General features: G+C 43.8%; 1 protein-coding gene and 2 long non-coding RNA genes across 7 annotated transcripts in view; 2 read left to right on the forward strand and 1 right to left on the reverse strand.

Moving 5' to 3' along the window:
- Window positions 1–4,910: 4,910 nt before the first annotated feature.
- Window positions 4,911–25,450, forward strand: part of CRTC3 (CREB regulated transcription coactivator 3) — a 117,456-nt gene continuing 96,916 nt past the window's right edge. For all 5 annotated transcript variants that reach the window (XM_077940350.1, XM_001097976.5, XM_015143026.3 and 2 more), the window contains exons 1-2: window positions 4,911–5,213; window positions 14,708–14,806. In XM_077940350.1, coding sequence (XP_077796476.1) covers window positions 5,082–5,213; window positions 14,708–14,806 — 231 coding nt within the window. In that variant the 5' untranslated portion in view covers window positions 4,911–5,081. The remainder of the gene's footprint in view (window positions 5,214–14,707; window positions 14,807–25,450) is intronic.
- On the reverse strand, window positions 16,494–18,251 carry LOC144330119 (uncharacterized). Its single transcript, XR_013395997.1, has 2 exons — window positions 17,982–18,251; window positions 16,494–17,376 (listed from the first exon to the last, which is right to left on the reverse strand). It is a non-coding gene; the product is annotated as an uncharacterized LOC144330119 (long non-coding RNA).
- LOC144330112 (uncharacterized) lies at window positions 20,501–24,219 on the forward strand. The gene is made up of 3 exons (XR_013395989.1): window positions 20,501–20,965; window positions 21,396–21,773; window positions 23,745–24,219. It is a non-coding gene; the product is annotated as an uncharacterized LOC144330112 (long non-coding RNA).

Consider the following 25,450-nt stretch of genomic DNA (forward strand, 5'->3'; position numbering starts at 1 on the left):
TTCATCACTACAAAAAAATGAACAAACTTAGCCAGGTGGGGTGGCGCACGCCTGTAGTCCTAGCTACTTAGGAGCCTGAGGTGGGAGGATTGCTTGAGCCCAGAAGGTCAAGACTTCAGTGAGCCAAGATCATGCCACTGCACTACAGCCTGGGTGACAGAGTGAGACCCTGTCTCAAAATAATAACAATAATAATTTAGAAACCACTTAATATTGATTTACCAAGAATAATCACATAACTACATTGAAAGAATAAGGTCAGGGAAAATTATATTTTTTGGGGGGCATAAAATGGCCAAATCATCATTTTCTGTGATAGAAAATGAACAGTTACTATCTAAAATTTTAAAATATTATAAAACAGCAGGATTAACTTCATTTAAAGTAGGACTTGAGGGCCACGTGTGGTGGCTCATTGCCTGTAATCCCAGCACTTTGGGAAGCTGAGGCGGGGGGATCACTTGAGCCCAGGAATTCAAGACTAGCCTGAGCAACATAGGAAGACCTCGTCTCTACTAAAATTTTTAAAAAACCAGCCAGGGATGGTGCCACGTACCTGTAGTCCCAGTTACTGAGGGGGCGCTGAGGTGAGAGTCTCTGAGGCTGCAGTGAGCCCTGATCTTTCCACTGCACTCCAGCCTGGCTAACAGAGCAAGAGACCCTGTCTCAAAAAAAAAAAAAAAGGCCGGGCGCGGTGGCTCAAGCCTGTAATCCCAGCACTTTGGGGGGCGGAGACGGGCGGATCAGGAGGTCAGGAGATCAAGACCATCCTGGCTAACATGGTGAAACCCCGTCTCTATTAAGAAATACAAAAAAAAAAAACTAGCCGGGCGAGGTGGCGGGCGCCTGTAGTCCCGGCTACTCGGGAGGCTGAGGCCGGAGAATGGCGTGAACCCGGGAGGCGGAGCTTGCAGTGAGCTGAGATCCGGCCACTGCACTCCAGCCTGGGCGACAGAGCGAGACTCCGTCTCAAAAAAAAAAAAAAAAAAAAAAAAAAAAAAAAAAAAGGACTTGAGAAATATTTTTACAATTATAAGCCTATAAATTTCACTTTTAAAATAATTCACATTTTTTTATTAGAAAATTATCCCAACTTCTCAGGAAACTGAGGCAGGAGGATGGCTTGAGCCCACAAGTTCAGGTCCAGCCTGGGCAACACAGTGAGACCCTGTCTCTAAAAAAAAAAAAATTTTAATTTAATATGATTAAGTTAATCAAATAAGAACAGAAATAGAATGAATATACTCCAAATCAGATTGCAGAAACATTGAACCAGAGTGCAGCTACGAAGGGTGTCTGTGCTGGTGAATTGGTGGACAGATAATGGTAGATTTAGTTTAATACTCATCTCATCTCAATATCTTTCTTTCTTTCTTTCTTTTGTGAGATGGAGTCTCCCTCTGTCACCCAGGCTGGAGTGCAGGGGCGCGATCTTGGTTCACTGCAAGCTCCGCCTCCCGGTTCAAGCCATTCTCCTGGCTTAGCCTCCCAAGTAGCTGGGACTACTGGCGCCTGCCACCATGACCAGCTTATTTTTATTATTATTATTACTTTTTTTGTATTTTTAGTAGAGATGGGGTTTCACCGTGTTAGCCAGGATGGTCTTGATCGCCTGACCTCATGATCCACCCGCCTCAGCCTCCTCAAGTGCTGGGATTACAGGCATTAGCCACCGTGCCCGGCCCATCTCAGTATCTTTCTACAGTCCTCCCTACATTGCAGAAGCTGAAAGGTCGAACCTACATTTCCTAGATGACCTTGTGGCAGGGATCTTGGACACAGTTTTGGTTTTTCCAATCATTTCCTCTCATGAGATCTATAAGGTGGAGGTGAAGTGAAGTCTGCATGTACTATTTATGCTGGGGAGTGATGTGGTGGAGATGTTTGATTTTTTTTTTTTTTTTTTTTTTTGAGACGGAGTCTTGCTTTGTCGCCCAGGCTGGAGTACAGTGGGGTGATCTTGGCTGGCTGCAATCTCCGCCTCCCGGGTTCAAGCAATTCTCCTGTCTCAGCCTCCCAAGTAGCTGGGACTATAGGTGCCTATCACCATGCCTGGCTAATTTTTGTATTTTTAGTAGAGACGGGGTTTCACCTTGTTGGTCAGGCTGGTCTCAAACTCCTGACCTCAGGTAATCCACCTGCCTCAGCCTCCCAAAGTGTTGGGATTACAGGCGTGAGACACTGAGCCCAGCTTTTTTTTTGAGACAGAGTCCCCTCTGTGGCCCACGCTGGAGTGCAGGGGTGTGATCTTGGCTGACTGCAACCTCCCCCTCCCGGGTTTAAGCAATTCTCCTGCCTCAGCCTCCTGAGTAGCTGGGATTACAGGCATCTGCCACCACACCTGGCTAATTTTTGTATTTTTAGTAGAGACAGTGTTTCACCATATTGGTCAGGGTGGTCTCGAACTCCTGATCTCAGGCTATCTGCCCGCCTTGGCCTCCCAAAATGCTGGGATTACAGGTGTGAGCCACCGCACCTGGCTGATGCTTGATATTTCTGCAGTGGCTTCTCATCATGATGATACTCGTATGGTTCAAGAGCTGGTAAGTGTAGAGACGGCTTTCCAACTTAGTAGATGGCTTCCTGATTTCAAAAGAGGCAGTGTCTCCTTTGGTGGCTCGTTTTGCAGCATAGCTCTCAAAGTCATTCCTCAAAGTTCAACCTGGAGTTGGTTGCTTCAGCCCTCTAAACAAGTCTGGAAGTCATTTTATACCCTGTAATATATTCTTTTGTACTTAAACCATCTAGAAGGTTCTGTTCTCTGAAACTGGACCCAAATAATGTAACAGAAAAGCAGAATGTAAAGAAAAAAGCTGGGCGCGGTGGCTCACGCCTGTAATCCCAGCACTTTGGGAGGCCGAGACAGGTGGATCACCTGCGATCAACAGTTTGAGACCAGCCTGACCAACATGGTAAAACCCCGTCTCTACTAAAAATACAAAAAATTAGCCTGCGTGGTGGCGTGTGCCTGTAATCCCAGCTACTCAGGGGGCTGAGGCAGGAGAATCGCTTGAACCCAGGAGGCAGAGGTTGCAGTGAGCTGAGATCGCACCACTGCACTGAAGCCTGGGCGACAGAGCTAGACTTTGTCTAAAGAAAAAAATTAGCTGGGCATGGTAGCACGAGTCTGTAATCCTAGTTACCCAGGAAGCTGAGGCACAAGAATCACTTGAACCCAAGAGGCAGAGGTTGCAGTGAGCTGAGATTGTGCCACTGCACTCCAGCCTGGGTAACAGAGCAAGACTCCGTCTCAAAAACAAACGAACAAACAAACAAAAAAAGCATGGTAAATAACACAAAATACAACAGAAAAATCCAGTTATAATAAAAATCACTAAATTCTAGCTAACAGATATATTTTCAGAATACATTTTCTAAAAAGTCCAACTATATGCTATGTCTGAGAGACAGGTGAAAAACATAATGGAATATTATCATATAAATGAACTGACACAAATATATCTCAAAAACATAATGGTGAATGCAAAAAGATGCAGAATGATTATTCAGTATGACGTCATTATTTCTAAAGTTTAAAAACGAAATTAGGTATTCCATATAGCACTGCTGGATCCCTACATCATATGTAATAAAAGTATAAAAACACAAACTGGAATGATATGTACCAACTTGAGCACAGTGACTATCTGTGGGGCGGAAGAGGAAATGAGTGAGGGGTCGTCGTTATGTCTAGTTTTGTATGTCTTTAATAACTCCCAAGTACATGCAGCAAAATGTATTGATGTCTGTTTAATCTTGACAGTGGGGGGCATGGGTGGTATTAATATTATTTTCCGTTCTCTTCTGTAGGCCTCTAATATTTCCCACTTTACAAAACACTGACACACGCTCAGGGCTCTCTGGGACGTCTTTGTGCACATCAACATTCGTGCTGAGAGTAGCTTCTGGACTCTAAAGAGGAAACTCTCCGAGCACCGTGGCCCACGCCTGTTATCCCAGCACTTTGGGAGGCCGAGGTGGTCAGATCGCTTGAGCCCAGGAGTTCGAGACCAGCCTGGGCAAAATAGCGTGACCCCATCGCTACAAAAACATTTAAAAACTAGCCGGGCGTCCTTACGCCCGCCTGTGGTCCCAGCTATTCGGGAGGCTGAGGTGGGAGGATCGCTTGAGCCCGGGAGGTCAAGGCCTCGGTGAACCACTGCACTCCAGCCCGGGAGACAGAGAAAGACATCCCTCCACTCCCCTAAAAGAAGGGGAAACTCGCTGAGGCTGAGCGCTGATTTTCCAAGGTGGGGCTGGCACCTGCTGAAGGTGCCACAAGAGTGGAGAGACCATAGGGAGACTTGGAAAGAACCTGGAAAGGTGGCTGGGGCTATGGAGCCAAGCCTGTAGCAGGGCTGGATGGTGTCTGTAGTTTGTGCAGAACAGGAGGCAGTTTGTAAAGCCGACATACAGCTTTGGTTGACTGGAGCGGGGAGGGGTGGATGTGAGAGGTCAGGAAACCAGCGGCTGGAGGCCGGGGGCCTGGAGCGGCAGGGCTGGCGGGCAGATGTTAGGCCCCAGGCAAAATGGGCGCACCCCCTGCGGGGACCCGAGGTGACCTGCTTGAGGTCCGGTCGCCCAGGTTCCACCTGGAGAAGAAAATCTTCGTAATTTGGCGGGGGGAGGGGGGATGCGGGCACAGGCTGTGTTCTCCACGTCGCGTAGACTCACAGGCCATCCCTGGGTCGGAGAGTCTCCGTGGAGTGGCACCCCAGCGTCCCCCATACGCCGGGGCCGCTTTGTCGGGCTGACCGAGGTCCCTCCGGGTGGCCGCCTGCAGCGGCTCCCGAGCCAGGCCGGGAAGCGGGGAGCAGCCCTCAGCCCGAGAGCGCGGGGCCGGGGAGGGCGGGAGGCCGGGCGGGCCCCGCCGAGGGCGGGGCGGGGCCGGGCGCACGGGGGCGGACCTCGGCGCGCTCCCGGCCGCTCGCTGGGTCCGCGGCCGCGGCGGCTCCTCTGCCGGGTCGCGCCGGACGACTGGCTTCGGGCGGCGGCCCCGGCGGCCTGCGGACGGACGGGTGGGCGGAGGAGCAGGCCCCGCGGCCGCCGTCTCCCGCTTCTGCCCGCACAGGGCCAGCGCCATGGCCGCCTCGCCGGGCTCGGGCAGCGCCAACCCGCGGAAGTTCAGTGAGAAGATCGCGCTGCACACGCAGCGACAGGCCGAGGAGACGCGGGCCTTCGAGCAGCTCATGACCGACCTCACCCTGTCGCGGGTGAGGGCCCAGGCCGGCGCGGGCGCGGGCGGGGGCGGCCACGGCCGCGGGCGGGACCCGCGCGGCGGGTGAGAGGTCGCGGGGCCGAGGCGATGGCGGGGCCGGGCGGGGGCCGCGCCCGGGAACCGGCGGCTGGGAGGGGGACCGGAGTGGCCGCGGCCTCGGTGCTTCCTCGCCTGGCGACACCCGTTAACCGTTCGCGATCCCCGGCGGAGGTGGGAGGGTCTCCGGGCCCCGTGTACGGGGAGATGGGCAGGGGTGAAGCCCGTGGAGGCGGGCGGCCGTGCGAGGGCGGCCTGAGGGGGAGGAGGACGGAGAGCCCCGAGAGGAAATCACAAACAGCTCGGAGGCCGGCCGGGTGGCGCGGCGCGGCTTCTGGTCGCTCCGAACATCCCCCACCATCGAGCCCTGCTGTTCTGCCGGCGTGGAAGGCCGCGGGCACCCCAGGGTCCCACGCGCCCGTCGGGGGAGCTCTGTGCACAAGTCCATCCAGGGCCCGGCCCTGAGGTGGCTCGGGGTGTGGGTACCACGACGGGATTCCATGTCGAGTGTGAGTCTCTGCTCCTTTTACTCCTTGGAGGTGCTTTATCGGGCCCAGTTTACTTTGTTCGGCCCCGGATATTTAGTGAGAACTGACAAGCGTCGCTGGTGACTGGGGAGGGACCTGGAGGAATGAGTAAGGCACGAGCCGGGACAAACACCTGGCGAGGTTAGGTAACCGCTGAGTGAGGCAGTGGAGGATGGAGAGCCAACCGGAGTGTCCGCGCAGGATTGCAGAGAAGGGGGGTCAGCAGGAGTGGGGCTGGCCTTGAGGATCCTGAATGCTGACCTTGGAGGACCATCAGGAGGATGGGGGAGGATCTGCAGATACTGGGGGAGCGAGGTGGGGGAGACAGCTTGAAAGAGAGCTGAGAGCAGAGTTGCAAACCAGCTGAGTTGCAGACACATTATTTTTTGGCCAGCGCAGTGTTTGGGAAAAATTGAATCTGTTGCCAGAATTTTTAACTTGGAAGACTTCCACACAAAATCCAAATTTCCTTATTATTTATTTATTATTATTTATATATATTAAAAATTGGGAGACCTGTTAACACTAGTCTTGAATTCCTGCGTGACAGCTACGGACAGGCTGGAGCTGGGTGATGATGAAAGGGAGCTCAGCTCCCTTTCAAATGGAGCAAGAACTCTAGTTTGCCACCGTCCACACCACTTTCTGTCACAGTCCCTCAAGGGGAAGCTAGGTGACAGTTGCCATTTATACTCATGATGGTGTTTTCTTTAAGTGAAGTTAAGGAAAAAGTGAAATATTTCCTGTACTTACATTTCTGTTCACATTGAGAAAAAAATATATATAGAGAGAGAAAGAAGCTGAAGCTTTCAAGAAAATGTTTTCTTATACCCTGTCAGCTTCACTCATTTATTACCTGCCTGGCATCCACTGGCATTTACTTCTGTGACCTTGGTTAGATTCAGAGATGAACTCAATAAGCTCAGAGCACATTAAAAAGAATGGGTGGGTGAAAGCTGAGGATTAGTGTTGGGGCCTGTGTTGTTTAGATACATACTGTACATTGTTTATATACAAATACATGCACTGTATATGTCTGTATACCTATGGTGGATCCAATCTTTCACCCAATTCATGAATCTCCTTTAAAATATCCCTGACAGGTAAGGTCATGAATAATGTACAGACTCTCTGTTAAAGGCAAAATTTTTTCACAGATCCTCACTGTTTACATTACTTTCAAGTAAAAAAAAAAAAGTGTTTACTTACTTTCAAGAGAACCTGCTATAGCTCAGGGTCTCTTGAATTTAGCAAGCCTAATCAACTGTGGCCCATATGATAATTCAGTCACCACTTTATTCTAATTACTACAAAATTATGGTGTCATTTTGCCCTTCACCTGGTACAGGGAATCATTTACATATTAATTCTGCCCGTGTTTTCTTCTTGGCCAGTTACAAGTAAAGTAACACTGCTTGACTCCACCGTGCTCATAAACACATCTGTAAATGATAACACTGAATTTGGCTACTAATGTTTGCTTATTTAAAAATCTTAAGGGTTATTTTCATAAAGAAATCACAAAATTAGAACACTTCTCATGGAGAACTCTTAGATTCCCAGCATGTCTATGAAGGATGTGTCTCTAAGCATCCAAAGATCCCAGTTGGAGGAGTATCCACCTGGTTCATAACTGGTAACTGGATGGCAGATATACTGACTTTCTAGCCCATTACTAGCCCATGATAGACATGCTAATTGATAGGGCAGACATTACTGATCCATCTAGATGCTCTTTCCCCTCTGAGCCTGTGTTGGGATTCAAGTCCTTCTCTACATAATCAAAGCAATCCTTCAGAGTTGGCATTAAATCCTATTCACCTAGCGGGTAGGATAGACTAGATTGTGGAGGATTTTCTCTAGCTTTAGAAGTCCAGCATTATCAGGAAGCAGTGGGAAAATTTTGAGAAGGGAGTACTAGGAGGAGTTGACTGGTGGTACCTGGAATGGTAAAGAAAGGGAAGAAAGTGGGGTTGGGCATGGTGGTTCACGCCTGTAATCCCAGCACTTTGGGAGGCTGAGGCGGGCAGATCACAAGGTCAAGAGATTGAGACCATCCTGGCCAACATGGCGAAACCCCATCTCTACTAAAAGTACAAAAATTAGCCTGGCATGGTGGCACGAGCCTGTAGTTCCAGCTACTTGGGAGGCTGAGGCAGGAGAATTGCTTGAACCCAGGAGGTGGAGGTTGTGGTGAGCCAGGATCATGCCACTGTACTCCAGCCTGGGCGACAGAGTGAGACTTCATCTCAAAAAAAAAAAAAAAAAAAAAGAGAGAGGGGAGGGAAGAAAGTGAAGAAAGTGGTTGCAGGTATGCCTGGGAAGAGACTGTTCTGTGTATATTTATTAATGTATTCATTTGTCAGTATTTGAGTGCCTACTTTGTTGTTAATGGGGTGTGTGTTTGTGAGGGAGAAGGGTGAAAACATGGGGCTGTCCTTTAAAGATCTTACTAATTTGTCCCACAAATTTACTTACTGAGTGAGTCCTTAGTGTGTGCCAGGGGTTAGGATGGACACTGGGTATATAGTAATGAGCAAGCAAAACACAGTGTCCTAATGGATTTTAGGATTTAATGAGGAAGACATTCATTTAGTAAGTAAGGACACATTTTGGTGAATATCCCCAAAGCAGAAGTAGCTGGAGCTCTGGACATGTATGGTAGGGAGTTCTCACCTCTTCCAGTGGCCTAAAGGCTCAGTGGGAGTGGGGAAGGCATTTGAGGGTTTGTATGTTGAGGGAGGGAATATGTTGCAGGTACAGAGAACCGGGATTCAGTAAAAGGGGATGAGGAGGGTGATGTGAGATGAGGCTGGAGGCATTCACAGGGATCAGGTTGTAGAGACAGGATTTGGAACTTGATGTTAAGGACAATGGAAAGTCACCGAAAGGGTTGAACCATGGGAGATTTGCATTTTTAAAAGATTCCTCTAGCTCCAGCATGGTGGGTAGAAGAGAGGAGGATTTTAGCAGGAGATGTGATAGTGGCATTTATTAAGATGGTGGCAGTTGGGAGGCAGAGCGGTGAGCAGATTGATACTTAGGAGGTGGAAAGGACTGGATTCCGTGAATGGGTGAGGAAGGTGAGAAAGAGGGAGGGCTCGAACCATTTCAGGGTGTTGTTCATTAAGCAGACACCGGCAGGAGCAAGTTTGTGCGGAAATGCTGAGTTTGAGGTGCCTGTGAGGCACGTAAGTAGAGATGGTCTAGCGGGCAGCTGTTTAGATGGTTTTGCAGCTCGAGAAGAAAGGCTGGGCTACTGAGAAAAATGTGGGAGTTGTTGGTACATAGCCACAGAAGTAGATTTGGCTGCCTAGGAAGAATTGATGGAACAGATATTGTAAACTGGTGGCTTAAGTTCTGTATTTGGCCTTCTAACATGTTTTTGGTTTTGACCCAAAATGTGGTTAGTTGGTTGGTTGGTTGGTTTTAATTAGGGCTAACAATGAATATTGGGATTTTATAGTAAAATCTGGACTTTGGTTTTTTTTGAAAAATGCGATAATCTAACAATACTCACCCGAGATTTCTGGATGGCACTAGTTGCCTGGAGCTGAATGTTGGCTGCCCCATTAGAAAGGCCATGGATGTGGTCTTCAGTTTGCCACAGTCCCCACCACCCTCTAAGGTATTCTTTGTAGTGATCCCAGACTGCTTCACTTAGATTCCCTGCTTGGCAGCTGTAGGCATTTGAGTTTGTGACCCTTGTCAGAAAGTGAACTGTGAGGCTGGGAGCGGTGGCTCACGCCTGTAATCCCAGCACTTTGGGAGGCCGAGGCGGGTGGATCACCTGAGGTGTCGGGAGTTTGAGACCAGACTGACCAACATGGAGAAACCTAAACTAAAACTACAAAAAATTAGCCGGGCATGGTGGCGGGTGCCTGTAATCCCAGCTACTCAGGAGGCTGAGGCAGGAGAATCGCTTGAGCCTGGGAGGCAGAGGTTGCAGTGAGCTGAAATCGTGCCATGGCACTCCAACCTGGGCAACAAGAGTGAAACTCCATCTCAAAAAAAAAAAAAAAAAGAAAGTGAACCATGAAGAGGGCCTAGGAGAAGCCCAAGGAACTAAGGAACTACACCATTTGAAGGGAAGTGGAGGAGCTGGCAAAGAAGGCTTGAAGAGCAACCAGAGGGGCAGGAGAAAGCCAGGAGTACTCTTGTGAAGAGGAGGGAATGCCGACCAACTGAGCCTAGTGCTGCTGACTTGGTCTGATACAAAAGATGTGTCCTTTGGTCTAGTCATGTGGAGGTCATCGGAGGAGGTCATCAGTTACCTTGGTGAGAGTTGCTGCATTCTCAGGGTGCTGGGTGAAAGGCTAACTGTGAGATGTTGAGGACGGGGGTGAGGAATGGAGATAGGGTTGGAAACTTATTCCAGAAGTTTGGCTGTGAAGAGCAACTTGTGTTGAGGAACCACAGGACTAACTCAGCATATCAACCTGGAGTGTTGATTTGACTTGTATATTTGTGAAGACTCATTATTTTCATGTGAAAATAAACCAATGATAAGACAATAGATATGTCATAGATTAGCGAGGTCTCAGAATGGAGGAGAGAGAGAAGATGGAAATATTAGATTTTGGCTAAATATTGAGGACTTTCCTTCTGCTAGGCACTGTAATCCCTTTCACATGTTGTTATCTCACATAGTCCTCGAAATGAGCCTATGGTGTGTCTATCTGGAATTTTCCTCATTTTGTGGATGAGTAAACTGAGGCTTAGAGAGGTATGGTTGCTGAGCTGGTAAGTGGTAGAGCCAGGGTTTGAATCTGGCTATCACAGTGAATGTCTATATACTCAGCTACTTTAATTTCCCCCATAAGGATCTTCAGCTGCTTTTACTCCCTGCTATAAGGTATCAGCATCATTTATTGAAAAGACTTTTCTTTGCCCATTGAATTACTGTGGCAATTTTGTTGCAATCAGTTGGCCATATAAGTGTTGGTTTATTTTTAGACTCTCTTCTGTTCCAGCAATTTGTATATCTCTCTTTTTGACAATAGCACACTGTATATTATAGCTTTATAGTATGGCTTAAAACCTAGTAATTTAAGTCCTCTAACTTACCTCTTTTTGAAAATTGCTCTGGCTAGGCACCGTGGCTCACGCCTGTAATCCCAGCACTTTGGGAGGCTGAGGCGGGCAGATCGCTTGAGCCCAGGAGTTCTAGACCAGCCTTGGTAACATGGTGAAATCCGTCTCTAAAAAAAAAGAAAAAAATACAAAAATTAGCTGGGCGTGGTGGCGCGCGCTTGTATTTGGGAGGTGGAGGTTGCAGTGAGCTGTGATTGTGACATTGCATTCCAGCCTGGGCAACAGAGACCCTATCTCAAAAAAAAAAAAAAAATTGCTCTGACTATTCTAGGTCATTTGCACATCCATACATTTTAGAATTATCTTGTCAATCTCTCTAAAAGGACCTGCTGGGATTTTGGATTGTAATTGTGTTGACTATTGTGAGACTTTTCTCAAAAAGCAATTAATGAGGCCTGGATCTCATTTCCTGTAGGCATTAAAGAAATTTCCACTAAGATGTGTGACTGTAGGCCACAGGTTGCTAACTCAGTCAGTGAGGCAGGTAAGGAAAATGAATGGAGGAGCCAGGAATGAGATGATCATGGCAGCTGATCCTGGGCCATCGTGGAGGAATAATAGGGTACAGTGAGGACTTGACAAATGCCGTCTAAGGGGGTGGCCTCTTCTCAGCTTCATCCAGCAATGCCTTGCAAGAACATGGGTTCATGTTGTCTGACCTTTCAATCATGAGAAGTTGGAAATCCAGATTTTTAAGCAGTGTCCTGATTTTTTCAATTGAAATTTAATACACTGAATGGGTCAACATCTGGTGGGTAAACAGAACACTCTCTAGGCGAAATGTGGCCCATGGGCTGCCAGTCTGTGACCTCGGCCTTAGGCTAATCATTCTTTGGTTCACATGTTCATCATCTGTAAACATGAAGGTGTTGAAGACAGTCTCAAAGTTCTTTTTCTAGCTCAATGAGTCTAAATTTCAAAAAAGGAAAATGTCAAAATAACTCAGAGTTTGAAGAGGTAACTGAGATCAGCAATAATGATAATATCTTAAGAAGTTGTCCAGAGCTTTACATTTGACATACTACTGTTGTGTCTGTGTCATTTAATCCTCACTTTATCTTGTGCAGGAGGCATCAGAGTTGTTTGCCCAACCACACGGGAGTTCCAGGTGACAATGTCACATCATCCGATAACAGGTCCAGTGCTTTTTGTTTTTTTACAGAGTCTTGCTCTGTCACCCAGGCTGGAGTGCAGCGGCAAGATCTCGGCTCACTGCAAGCTCCGCCTTCCCAGTTCACGCCATTCTTCTGCCTCAGCCTCCCAAGTAGTTGGGACTACAGGCGCCCACCACCACGCCTGGCTAATTTTTTTGTACTTTTAGTAGAGGCGGGGTTTCACCATGTTAGCCAGGATGGTCTCCATCTCCATCTCCTGACCTCGTGATCCGCCCGCCTCGGCCTCCCAAAGTGCTAGGATTACAGGCGTGAGCCACTGTATCCGGTGTTTTTTTTTTTTTGAGAGAGTCTCACTGTGTCACCCAGGCTGTAGTACAGTGGTGTGATCTTGGCTCACTGCAACCTCTGCTTCCTGGGTTCAAGCAATTCTCTTGCCTCATCCTCCCAAGTAGCTAGGATTGCAGGCATGCACCACCACACCCAGCTAATTTTTAGTAGAGACGGGGTTTCACGGTGTTGGCCAGGCTGGCAGTGCTCTTTTGTAACAGTCTTTGAAGGCTCTGGAAATAGGTGCTTTGGGAGGGAGAGCAGTTATGGGGGACTGTGAGATGGCCTTCAGCTCAGTTAAAGGCAGGTCCCTGTCTAGATTTGTAACTTGGGTTGGTTGAAGTGTCAAGGCTTTTGGGTAAGAGTTGAAGCCTTTGTGAGAACTCTGAAGGCAGGAACTTTCGCATACATTCATCTTAGTAAGCCAGTGCCTGGCATACTACCTGACACACAGTTAAGTTTTTGTATCAGTAACTCAGTGGATAAATTGATCCTTCAAAAAAGAAATCAAAGGCTTTAAATCAAGGTGGCTGATAATTTTGTCCAGAGAATTTCAAGAATAGTCAGATGCTTTTGGTAAGTACTTTTAGAATGTTAAGATTGAAAGCTGAGAGACTTTATTCCTATAACTCCACTCCTAGATGGAAAAAACTCACCATGTCGTCGTCCTCCTGTTTGACCCTGAGATTTGGGTTTTGATTAATAGGTTATAACTGTCTCCCTGTTTAGTACATTTGAGAAATCAAATACAGCAGGTATAAGGGAAGTTAAAGCCACTAAAGGATTTCGTATGCCTTTAAAATTTCCAAATGGGTATAAGTCTTTATCTTTTAAGGATACATATTAAAATATGGAGCGATACGATGTCTGAGATTTCTTTCACTGAGGCACTGTGGGTAGTGGAGAGGGTAAAGATAAAAGATGATTGGCTTTATAAGTTGGTAATTTTTAAGCTAGAAGATGGATAGATGGGGTTTCATTATACCTGTCTTTATTTCACATATGCTATTTGAAATCTTTCATAATAAATGTAAAAAGGAAACAATCGCAGAGCTTTATAGGTTCAACAATACTTTTGGTCAACCAAACTTCACCTTTTTTTTTTTTTTGAGTTCGTAATTAGTATCATTGAGGGAAAGATGGGACAAAGGAAAAGAGCATGGTGGAAAAGAGCATGGTGGAAATGGGCATATGGGCTTTGAGACTGACAGCTGTGGCTCAGCCTCCTGCTGGCCACGTGGCAAGTCACTGAACTAAGTCTGGGTCTCCAGGTCTGTAACAGCAGGAGAGTACAGTCTCATTTGCATGGTTGTGGGGAGGATTAGGGATGAAGTGGGCCAAGTGTCCGAGAACAGCACCTGGCCCATCCTAGGGGCTTAGATCTGGTAGTGTTTTATTATTGTTAGAGACAGAGAGTAATGAAGGGTAAAAATCTGCCCCAGGGCTCTCATCTATAACCCTTTTCTTCTGTATATGAATTATAGTGCCAACGGTTATGTAACCATGGAGTTAATTTATTATTTTAGAAACAGAACTCTTAAAGACCAGATCAGACCACTTTGAGATTTACAAGAACTGTAACCAGTTTATTGCTTTTTGAAAAATGAAGTAAGGAAGAACTTCCAGAAGAAAGGCATATTAAAATGGTGGGATGCCATTTTATACCTATTGAACTGACCTCCTTCCTTACCCCAATTAATGATAATATCCAACGTCAATGAGTTTTGTTTTGTTTTTTTTTTTTTGGTGAAACTTTTCTCATATGTATATTAGTAAACTGTTTGGGAAAGCATTTTGGCAGTATATGTTGAGAGCCACCAAAAGGCCCATATCCAGAGATTTAGTAATCACCCTTTGAAAGGTGTTCTAAGGAAATAATTAAGAAGAACTGTTATATACCCATTAAAAATTATTCTGTAATAGCATAGAAAAGGCTTATGATGAGCATGCTAGGTTGTATCTATCTTATGATCACAGCTATGCAGTTCTTACCAGAAATGTAAATGGAGGCTGGAAAAGAGCATGAAGAAGGGAAAACAGTTAATGTGTTAGGGTTGTGGTTAGTAGCTTAGTTTTTCTTTCAGAAATTCTTTTATTGTTGTTAAAGATTATGCCAGTGTGTCCAAGCATACACACTCAAAGACCTTGCAAGAGGACGTTACTATCATGGTATATGGGACCTTTGGGACATGGGTAAGGTGTTTCTGAAAATAGAGTAATCAAAACCCAGAAAGCACCGGAAACCTTGAGGGTGTGATCACTTAAGTAGAGAAGAAATTGAAACCAAGACTTTCATTCTTGAACCGTTCCCCTACAAAATACTATACTTTGATGCTTCTTTAGATCTTTGCTGTTACCTCTCAACGTTCTTGAAATCACTTTGTTTCCAGGTTCAATTTCAGAAGCTTCAGCAACTGCGCCTTACACAGTACCATGGAGGATCCTTACCAAATGTGAGCCAGCTGCGGAGCAGTGCGTCAGAGTTTCAGGTACTTCCAGATATGTATTTTCTTGAAGCTGAATGGAGTGTAAAAAATAGACAAAGATGAGATCTTGAAGGATAAGCTGGGCCTAGGTACAGTTCAGTCTTCATTTCGAAAGTCCGTTAATACTCTCATAGTTTCTTTTTTTTTTTGAGACGGAGTCTCGCTCTGTCGCCCAGGCTGGAGTGCAGTGGCCGGCTCTCAGCTCACTGCAAGCTCCACCTCCCGGGTTCACGCCATTCTCCTGCCTCAGCCTCCCAAGTAGCTAGGACTACAGGCACCCGCCACTTCCCTGGCTAGTTTTTTTGTATTTTTTTTTAGTAGAGACGGGGTTTCACCATGTTAGCCAGGATGGTCTCGATCTCCTGACCTCGTGATCCACCCATCTCGGCCTCCCAAAGTGCTGGGATTATAGGGTTGAGCCACCGCGCCCGGCCACTCTCTCGTAGTTTCTACAGCATATGATAGTGTTATTTCACAAATGGCTGAAGGCGGCACTGGCCAGTAGAATTATAACACAAGCATACGTAATTTAAAATGTTCTAGTAGCTACATTAAAGAAGAAACATGTGGGATTAATTTTAATATCTATATTTTTCAAAATGCAGCTTTCTCATATATAATTTTAATATTACTTAAATAAATGTTTGGCTGGGCATGGTGGCTCACACCTGTAATCCTAGCACTTTGGAGACCAAGGCCAGTGGATCACCTGAGGTCAGGAGTTCAAGACCTGCCTGGTCACCATGGTGAAACCCCATCTCTACTAAAAATGCAAAAATTAGCTAGGTGTGGTGGCGCACAGCTGCAGTCCCAGCTACTTGGGAAGCTGAGGCATGAGAATCGCTTGAACCCAGGAGGCGGAGGGTGCAGTGAGCAGAGATCACACCACTGTACTCCAGCCTAGGCGACAGAGCAAGACTCTGTCTCAAAGAAAAAAAATAAAAATAAAAAATTTAATCCAGTATATCCAAAATATGATCATTTTAACATGCAATCAGCATAAAAAAATTGAGAAATCTCACATACCTTTGTGTGTACTAAGTCAAAATCTGTTGCGTATTTTATACTTAAAGCATGCTTTAATTTGTACCAGCTGCATTTCGCTAGTTTCATGTGGCTAGTGGCCACCACATGGGTCAGTGCAGGTGTAAGGCACAGATAAGTAGTCTGTATTGAGTTTAGATTACTGCAGTGTCCTAATGTGCTTTCATCATTCATATAAGTGGAAAGCCTTGTTCAAAACAATGTGGAATTGGTGTTTCAGACAATAGTATATGGCACTGTTGTTAAGACGTGAATTAGACCTGCTTAGATATCCTAGTCTCTGAAACATTAGGAGCCTGTCATTCTAATTATGCAATTTAAGATTTGGTGTTAAAGTTGAGATACAAACTTTAAGATGAAGCATTACTTGATTATTTGGATGCCTGACCATTTTAAAAGCACTGTCTTATTTCTTTGTGATAGAAACTGGGTTCACTTTTTTGATGATGTCAAATGAAGCCAAATGTATTATTTAAGTTGGGGACTTCAATTTGAAAGTGCTAATAGGAACTCCAAATATAGTTGTGATTAGAAAAAGTATAACATGAACATATTTGTACCCTGTTACACTGGAATCTTGTCTTCAGTATGATGACAATGGACTCTTTACCATATTACTGCCTGTATTAGAGGTCTATCTTCATATATCAAACTACCTTATATATTAACCCACTGTGTTATTTAGTATCCAAATAACATAGGTCTCTGCCTTATGCTGGATTTCATACTTCAGGAAATACAGCATTGTGCGAGTTTGCTGTGTCTGAGATCCCAATTTTGTGCTACTTTATTGTCAACTTTAGAGGAATATAGAATTTACTATAATGTTCCCCTTCCGTTGCATTGGGGAATGGGATAAAATGATAATCCTTGGCCTTCCCAGGATTCTTTTCTTTTTTTGTGTGAGATGGAGTCTCACTCTGTTGCCCAGGCAGGAGTGCAGTAGCGTGATCTCAGCTCACTGTAACCTCCATTACCTGGGTTCAAGCAATTCTTCTGCCTCAGCCTTCTGAGTAGCTAGGATTACAGGTGTGCACCACCATGCCCAACTAATTTTTATATTTTTAGTAGAGATGAGGTTTCACCATGTTGGTCAGTTTGGTCTTGAACTCCTGACCTCAAGTAATCCGCACACCTTGGCCTTCCAAAGTGCTGGGATTACAGGCATGAGCCACTGCGCCCAGCCCCCAGGATTCTTTTCATACTGTTTTTGTTTTGTTTGTTTGTTTTTTCTTTGCAACAATCACAAACTTACAGAATACTTGGAAGTATAGTCCACTTAACTTTTTTTCTTTTTTTTTTTTGAGTCTCGTTCTTTCACCTAGGCTGGAGTGCCATAGCGCAATGTCAGCTCACTGCAACCTCTAGCTCCTGAGTTCAAGCGATTCTCCTGCCTCAGCCTCCCAAGTAGCTGGGATCATAGGCGCACATCACCACGCCTGGCTAATTTTTGTATTTTTAGTAGAGACAATGTCTCACCATGTTGGCCAGGCTGGTCTCGAACTCCTGACCTCAGGTGATCCGCCCACCTCGTCCTCCCAAAGTGCTGGGATTACAGGCATGAACTACTGTGCCCTGCTGACATAACTTTTTTTTCACTTGGGAATAAGTTGCTGACCTGATGCCCCATCACCCCCTAATATTTCACTGTGTTTTTCCTACAAGGAAAGACATTGTTCTATATAACCAAAATACAGCCATCAAGATAAGAAAATTAACAGTGATCCGTTATTACAATCTAATCTTTAGACCTCATTTACTAAATGTCCCACTGCTGTCCTCTATAGCAAAGGGATTCAGTTCAGAATCACATGCCCGTTATTGTCTGCAGTCTTCTTCAGTCTGGAACAGCTTTTCAGCCTTTTATTTTTGACATTAATTCAAGTACTCATAACTTTTGTGATCCCGTCACATTTGAAGATTACAGGCCAGTTTTTTTGTAGATATAACCCCTCAGTTGGGGTCTGCCTAACATATCTTTGTGATTTGATTCAGACTATGCATCTTTGGCAGGAATAACACAGAAGTGATGCTGTTATGGTATCACATTAGGCATCTGATTTTGATGCGTCCTATTAATGATGATGTTCTCTTTTATTAATTAAGGTGGTGTCCACCAGGCATGGTGACTCACGCCTGTAATCCCAGCATTTTGGGAGGCTGAGGCAGGCAGATCGCTTGAGCCCAGGAGTTTGAGACCAGCCTGGACAACATGGCGAGACCCTGTCCCTATCAAAAAAAAAAAAAAAAAAAAAAAAAAGGCTAGATGTGGTAGTGCACGCTTCTGGTCCCAGCTACTTGGTAAGCTGAAGTGGGAGGATTGATTGCTTGAGGCTGCAGAGCAGAGATTTCAGTGAGCTCAGATGGTGCCACAGCACTCCAGCTTGGGTGACAGAGTCAGACCCTGTCTCAAAAAAAAAAAAGGTGGCGTGTCTGTCAGGCTTCCCCATTCTAAAGTTACTCTTTTCCCCTTTGTAAAGAATAAATATTTTGTGAGGAGATAGTTTATCCTGATCTTCATTAAACTTTGAATCTATACATTAATTTTTTATCTCTCAGTATATGGTTTTATGATTTTCTGTGTTCAATCTCTTATAATCTATTATTTTTATTTATTCATTTTTTGAAGCAATGAAAGCACAGATTTATTGAACGAAAGTACACTATACAGAGTTGGAGTGGGCTTGAGGAAGCTAATCTGTTATTTTTATTTTGATCTTCACATTCTCCCCAATTAGGCTGGTGGGAGCCCTCTTCCAAACTGAGAAAAATTCTTGAAAAACTGAGGAGAGTCCCAGAGCACAGATTTTTTTTTAAGTAAATTTTTTGAGGTATAATTTACATACAATATAATTTATACCTTTTTTAGGTATACATTTCTATGCCATATTACCACCACAATGAAGATGTAGAATAGTTCCATTACCCCAAAAGTTTCCCTTGTGTCTCTTTGTAAGTATTCTCCATCCCCCACCTTCAGCCTCTGGAAACTACCATCTGTAGTTTTGACTCTTCCAGTGTCCTATTAGTGGAATCAAATGTCCATAGTCTTGAGTTTTTCTCTCACTTAGCATATTGCATTTGAGATTCATCTGAGTTGTTGTGTGTATTAGTTTCCTAGGGCTGCTGTAACAAAGTACTTGGTGCCTTAAAACAACAGAAATTTATTTTCTTGTGTTCTGAGTCCAGAAGTTGGAAATCATGGTGTCAGCAGCACCATGAACGCTCTGGGGAAGAATCCCTCCTTGTCTCTTCCTAGCTTCCGTGAACTGCGGCAGTTCTTAGCTTGTAGCTGCATCACTTGCTCATACTCTCTGCCTCTGTCATCACACGACTTTCTTCATTGTTTGTCTGTGTCTCTGTGTCTAAATCTTCCTCTTTTCTCTTATAAAGAACTAGTCATTGGATTTAGGGCCTACCCTAATCCACTATGATCTCACCTTTGCTTGATTACATCCGCAAAGATTCTGTTTGCAAATAAAATCATATTCACAGGTTCTGGGGGATAGGACTTGAACATATCTTTTTTGGTGGCCATGATTTAACCCACTACATTGCATTGATCAGTAGTTTATTTCTTTTTATTGCTGAGTAGAATTCCCTTCTATGGATGTAGATAATTTATCCATTCATCAGTTAGTTGATGGACATTTGGGTTGTTTCCACTTTTGGCAATTATGAATAAATATTCTATAAACATTCACATACAGTTTTTGTGTAAGTACCTAGTAGTGGAATTGCTAGATCATATAGTAAGTGTATATTAACTTTAGCTTTATAAGAAATCGCCAAGCTGTTCTCCAAAGTGGCTCTACTGTTTCACATTCTTACCAGCAGGGCATGAGAGTTCCAGTGACCCTGTATCTGCTCTAGCACTTGGTATTTCAGAGTTTCAAAAAAATGGTGGTTAAAAAACATAATATAAAATTTACCGTCTTAACCATTTTTTAAAAGTAGTTTCTTGGTATCTTCTAAAACCATTTTTAAATGTATAGTTCAGTGGTATTATGTACATTCATATTGTGCAGCCAATCTCCAGAATTTTTTCATCTGACAAAACTGAAATCCTATGCCCATTCAACAGGAATTCTCCATGTTCCCTTCCCACCAGCCTCTGGCAACCACTCTTCTTTCTGTCTGTATGAGTTTGACTATTCTAAGTGTCTCATATGAGGGAGATCATATACTATTTGTCTTGTTTGTGACTGGGTTGTGCTTAGTATAATGTCTTCAGGGTTCACCCATGTTATAGTCTGTGACATGATTTCCTTCCTTTTAAAGGCTGAGTAACATTTCATTGTACGTGGATGCCACATTTTGTTCCATTCATCCACTAATGGACACTTGGGTTGCCTCCACTTCTTAGCTATTGTGAATAATGCTGCTATGAATATGGGTGTGCAAATATCTCTTCAAGGCTCTGCTTTCAGTTCTTTTGAGTATATACGCAGAAGTAGGATTGCTGGATCATATGATAATTCTGGTTTTAATTTTTTTTTTTTTTTTTGAGACTGAATCTCGCTCTGTTGTCCAGGCTGGAGTGCAGTGGTGTGATCTCAGCTCACTGCAACCTCTGCCTCCTGGGTTCAAGCAATTCTACTGCCTGAGCCTCCTGAGTAGCTAGGATTACAGGCATGCCCCACTACGCCTGGCTAATTTTTTTTTTTTTTTTTTTTACAGAAGGGTTTCATTTTCTCCACATCCTCACCAATACTTACTTTCTGTTTTTGTTTGTGTGTTTTTTTGATAGTAGCCATCCTAGTGTGTGTGAAGTGGTAGTATTTCAAAGTGAAAAATTTTAGGCTGCTCTGCCTGTGGAGTAGAGTAGCCATTCTTTTATTTCTTTACTTTCCTAATAAACGTGCTCTCACTTTACTCTAAAATTTTTTTTTTAAAAAATTAAGTAATTCTAGCACCTGTGTAGTGGTATCTCATTGTGGTGTTTTTGTTTGTTTTTGAGACAGAGTCTCACTCTGTCACCCAGGCTAGAGTGCAGGGGCACAATCTCGGCTCACTGCAACCTCCGCCCCGGTTCAAGTGATTCTCCTGCCTCAGCCTCCCAAATAGCTGGGATCACAGGCATGCACCACCACACCTGGCTAATTTTTTGTATTTTTAGTAAAGACGGAGTTTCACCATGTTGGCCAGGCTGGTCTTGAACTTCTGATCTCAGGTAATCTACCTGCCTCGGCCTCCCAAAGTGCTGGGATTGTAGGCATGAGCCACCCAGCCAGGTCTCACTGTAGTTTTAATTGCATTTTCCTAATGATTACTAATGATGTTGAAAATTTTGTGTATGCTTATTTGCGATCCTTATATCTTCTTTGATGAAGCGTTCAAATCTTGTGTCTAGTTTTCGTTTTTATTTTTTATTTTTTTTGAGATGGAGTCTCGCTCTGTTGTCCAGGCTGGAGTGCAGTGGCATGATCTTGGCTCACTGCAAGCTCCGCCTCCTGGGTTCATGCCATTCTCCTGCCTCAGCCTCCTGAGTAGCTGGGACTACAGGCACCCGCCACCATGCCCGGCTAATTTTTTTTTGTATTTTTAGTAGAGACGGGGTTTCACGTGTTAGCCAGGATGGTTTCGATCTCCTGACCTTGTGATCTGCCCGCCTCGGCCTCCCAAAGTGCTGGGATTACAGGCATGAGCTACCACGCCCGGCCTTGTCTAGTTTTTAAATTGAGTTGTTAATTTTCTTAATGAGTTATGAGAGTTGTTTATATATTCTGGATACCAGTTCTTTATCAGGTATGTATTTTGCAAATATTTTCCCCCAGTCTGTGGCTTGTTTTTTCATTTTCTCAATAGTCTTGAAGACTAGAAGTTTTAAATTTTGAAGTCTAGTTTATCAATTGTGTTATTTCATGATTTGTGCTTTTGTTTTATCTATCAGTAAGAGTTCTTTGCCTAACTCAAGTTCCCAAAGGTTTTTTTCCTGTGTATTTCTCTATTAGTTTTATAGCTCTGTGTTTTACACTTAAGTATAATTATGAGTTAATTTTTTTGTGTGGTATAGGGTGTGGGTTTGAGGCTCACTCATTTTGCTTGGGGATATTAAATTGTTCTAGCACCATTTGATGAAGACTTTCTTTTCTCTATTGAAATGCCTTGGTGCCTTTGTTGAAAATCAATTGACCATATACATGTGGGTCTATTTCTGGACTCTTATCTTCTGTGTCATTGGTTTCATTGTCTATCATTTTGCTAATACTACACTGTCTTGATTATTGTACCTTTATAGCAAGGCTTGGAATTAGGTAATGAGCGTCCTCTTTGTTCTTTTTTGAAGCTGTTTTGCTTATTTTAGTTCCTTTGCTTATCCATAATGTTTTAGAATCAGCTTGTTAATATCTACAAAAACACCTGCTAGGATTTTTTTTTTTTTTTTTTTTGAGACAGGGTCTCGCTCTGTTGCCCAGGCTGGAGTGCAGTGGCGTGATCTCCACTCACTGCAAGCTCTGCCCCCCGGGTTCATGCCATTCTCCTGCCTCAGCCTCTCAAGTAGCTGGGACTACAGGCGCCTGCCACCACGTCCGGCTAATTTTTTTGTATTTTTGGTAGAGATGGGGTTTCACAGTGTTAGCCAGGATGGTCTTGATCTCCTGACCCTGTAATCCACCCGCCTCGGCTTCCCAAAGTGCTGGGATTACAGGCGTGAGCCACTGCGCCTGGCCAACACCTGCTAGGATTTTAAACAGGATTGCATTGAGTCTATAGGTAGGTTGGGGATAACTGACCTCTTTATAATACGGAGTCTTCCATGAATGTGGTACAGAAACACAGATTTTTATTGACGTTCAGTTGCTTATAATCACTTTTTTATATACAATCCTCCTTTTATTTTTATTATATTTATGTATTTTTGATTGACAAAATTGTATATATGTATGGTATACAATATGATGTTTTGATAAATGTATACATTGTGGAATGGCTAATCAGACAAACATATGCATCCTGTCACATCATTATCATTTCTTTTGTGGTGAGAATCTGCTCTTTTAGCAATTTGAAAATATATGACACATTGTTGTTAACTTTAGCAATCATGATGTACTATAGATATGTTGAACTTGTTCTTCCTGTCTACTCCTTTTATGTTTGTAAATCACCTTGGAGTTTACAAAATGCTTTCATATCTGTTATTTTACTTCATCCTCTTACTCCAACATTGGTTGGTAAGTGTAGTACTATTTTAATATGGTAAAGACCAATTTTCTATCCTAATGGAGGATCTCAAAGTGCATTCTTTTTTTCTAACCCAATGAGCCCTTATGCTAAGCACATAGACTTATCAGATGAGTAAACAAAAGCCAGCTTTTCAGCCTGCCTTCTGATAATCTTTAGCGAGGGGCAGATCATCAGTCAAGGGATGGCCAGGGTTACAGCCCTCATGTCTCTAGGCAGGGCCTGGCACACATACAGTGAGGGCAGAAAGGAGGAAGTGGGCATTATCTTCTCTGAGAGCGAGGGCTGGAGCTGTCTCTTCTGCTCAGTGAAGGGGTAGCATGTTCCAGCCTGTGTAACAGCTAGGGCACATGTTGACTGAGTGGCTTGTCAGGCAGCTGTAGAGAGAGGGACAAAGGGCTTCTCTCTGTGTAGGGCTTTGTAGGTATAGTTGTAGCTTTTCACATCCCTTTTTTTTTATATTTGAGACAAGGTCTCAAAACAGTCGCCCAACTGGAGTGCAGTGGTGTGATCTTGGCTCACTGCAACCTCCACCTCCTGGACTCAAGGGGTCCTCCTGTCTCAGCCCCCCAGGTAGCTGAGAGTACAGGCGCAAGCCACCACACCTGGCCAGTTTTTGTATTTTTGTAGAGATAGCGTTTCACTGTGTTGCCCAAGCTAGTCTCGAACTCCTGAGCTCAAGCGATCCATCCACTGTGGCCTCCCAAAGTGCTAGGATTACAGGTGTGAGCCACCACTCCCAGCCTCATATCCTTTGTATAACCTACCCTAGTCCTTTCAAATCATATCACTAAAAACTAATTGTACTTTTTACATCTCTATTAACTACACTTTAACAAAATTGTATCATGTCATTTATAACTGAGGGCTTTTAAATTCTAATTTAGGGAACAATCTGATGGTCAAGGGAAGAAGCCCTTGTAGCAAGGCAGTTTGCAAAGGTCTGGAAGGCCAGGTCCAGCAAGGTGGGTTTCCTGGGGCCCACTACCAATATGAGTAGTATAATGAGGCCCAGAGTTTGCATAGCAAGTAAGAAAGAGAACCAGGACTTAAAAATCAAGTCTTTGACTTCCAGTTCTGTTTCCATGGTTTTCCTTTACCGCATTTCCTTTCAAATTTTCATAAGGTTCTTTAAAGAAAAAAAAAGATTGGCAAAAAGATACATCAGTTAAACAAAAGAAAACCTAGGTAGCAGTATTAATCTCAAAATATCTCTGCTAACCACAACTGACATTTATTGAGTATGTGCTATGTACCAGACACTGTGTTAAGCTCTCTATGTAGATGGTAATTGTCATAGCATTATATGACTTTCATGTGATGAAACAACATAGCAACAAATTGCAAAAAGGAAGAACTCCAATAAATGAGGAGAATTCGACAATAGCACAATTGTAGATTTTTAACTCACTATGACTGAGCCAATATTCAAAATGAAGATAATAAAGAGTGATACCATTAACAAATCCGAATTACTGTATACCAAAATTTATTCTCTAGAGTTAATTCTCTAAAAAGGTAAGATATCTTTCTAGATATTTCTAGACTCATTTTAAAAGCAATACTTCTTTTTCTGATTATAAATGTAACACTTGCTTATTACAGAATGCTGGTTACATCTTTGTTCACCATTTGGCCTTTTCTTTAAAAGTTTTGCAGTGACTATAAATATTTTTTAACAAAATCAGCCTCATATGCATGTATAGTTTTGTATTTTCCTTCTTTCTGTTTGGGAACATTTTCCCATATGTGTTCAATGGTTTTCAGAAACATTATTTCTAGTGACTACATGCTCTTCTGTCACATGGATATGCCACAGTTTAACTGCTCCCTTGTTGTTTGGGTTGTTTTCACTCTTTGTTCATGGTGTGTGTGTGTGTGTGTGTATGTGTGTGTTTATAGTATAAATTGATCACATATTAGGCCAAATAAATTCTCAGTAAATTAAAAAAGGAGAAATCGAATCTGAACATAATTAATAAAATTGTAATTAATAATTAAATTTAAATTTAAAAATTCAGGTATTTGAAAAAAATTTTAAAGCCTTTTTAATAACTATTAGATACACTATCAGGCAGGCCGGGTACCATGGCTCACACCTGTAATCCTAGCACTTTGGGAGGCTGAGGCAGGCAGATTGCTTGAGTCCAGGAGTTGGAGAAAGATAATGAAGGGCTAGAAGAATGCCTTCACTTTGAAAATCCAAGGAATGCCTTGGATCCCTCCTGAGGAAAATATGTAAATGTGTATACATGCTCTTATTCACTTATTTTATTTATTTATTTATTTATTTATTTATTTATTTATTTATTTATTTTTGAGACAGGTCTTGCTCTGTCACCCAGGCTGGAGTACAGAAGCGTGATCTCAGTTCACTGCAACTTCCGCCTCCCAGATTCAAGCGATTCTGCTGCC

Source organism: Macaca mulatta, chromosome 7 (genome assembly GCF_049350105.2).
Source record: "Macaca mulatta isolate MMU2019108-1 chromosome 7, T2T-MMU8v2.0, whole genome shotgun sequence".
Classification (NCBI taxonomy): domain Eukaryota; kingdom Metazoa; phylum Chordata; class Mammalia; order Primates; family Cercopithecidae; genus Macaca; species Macaca mulatta.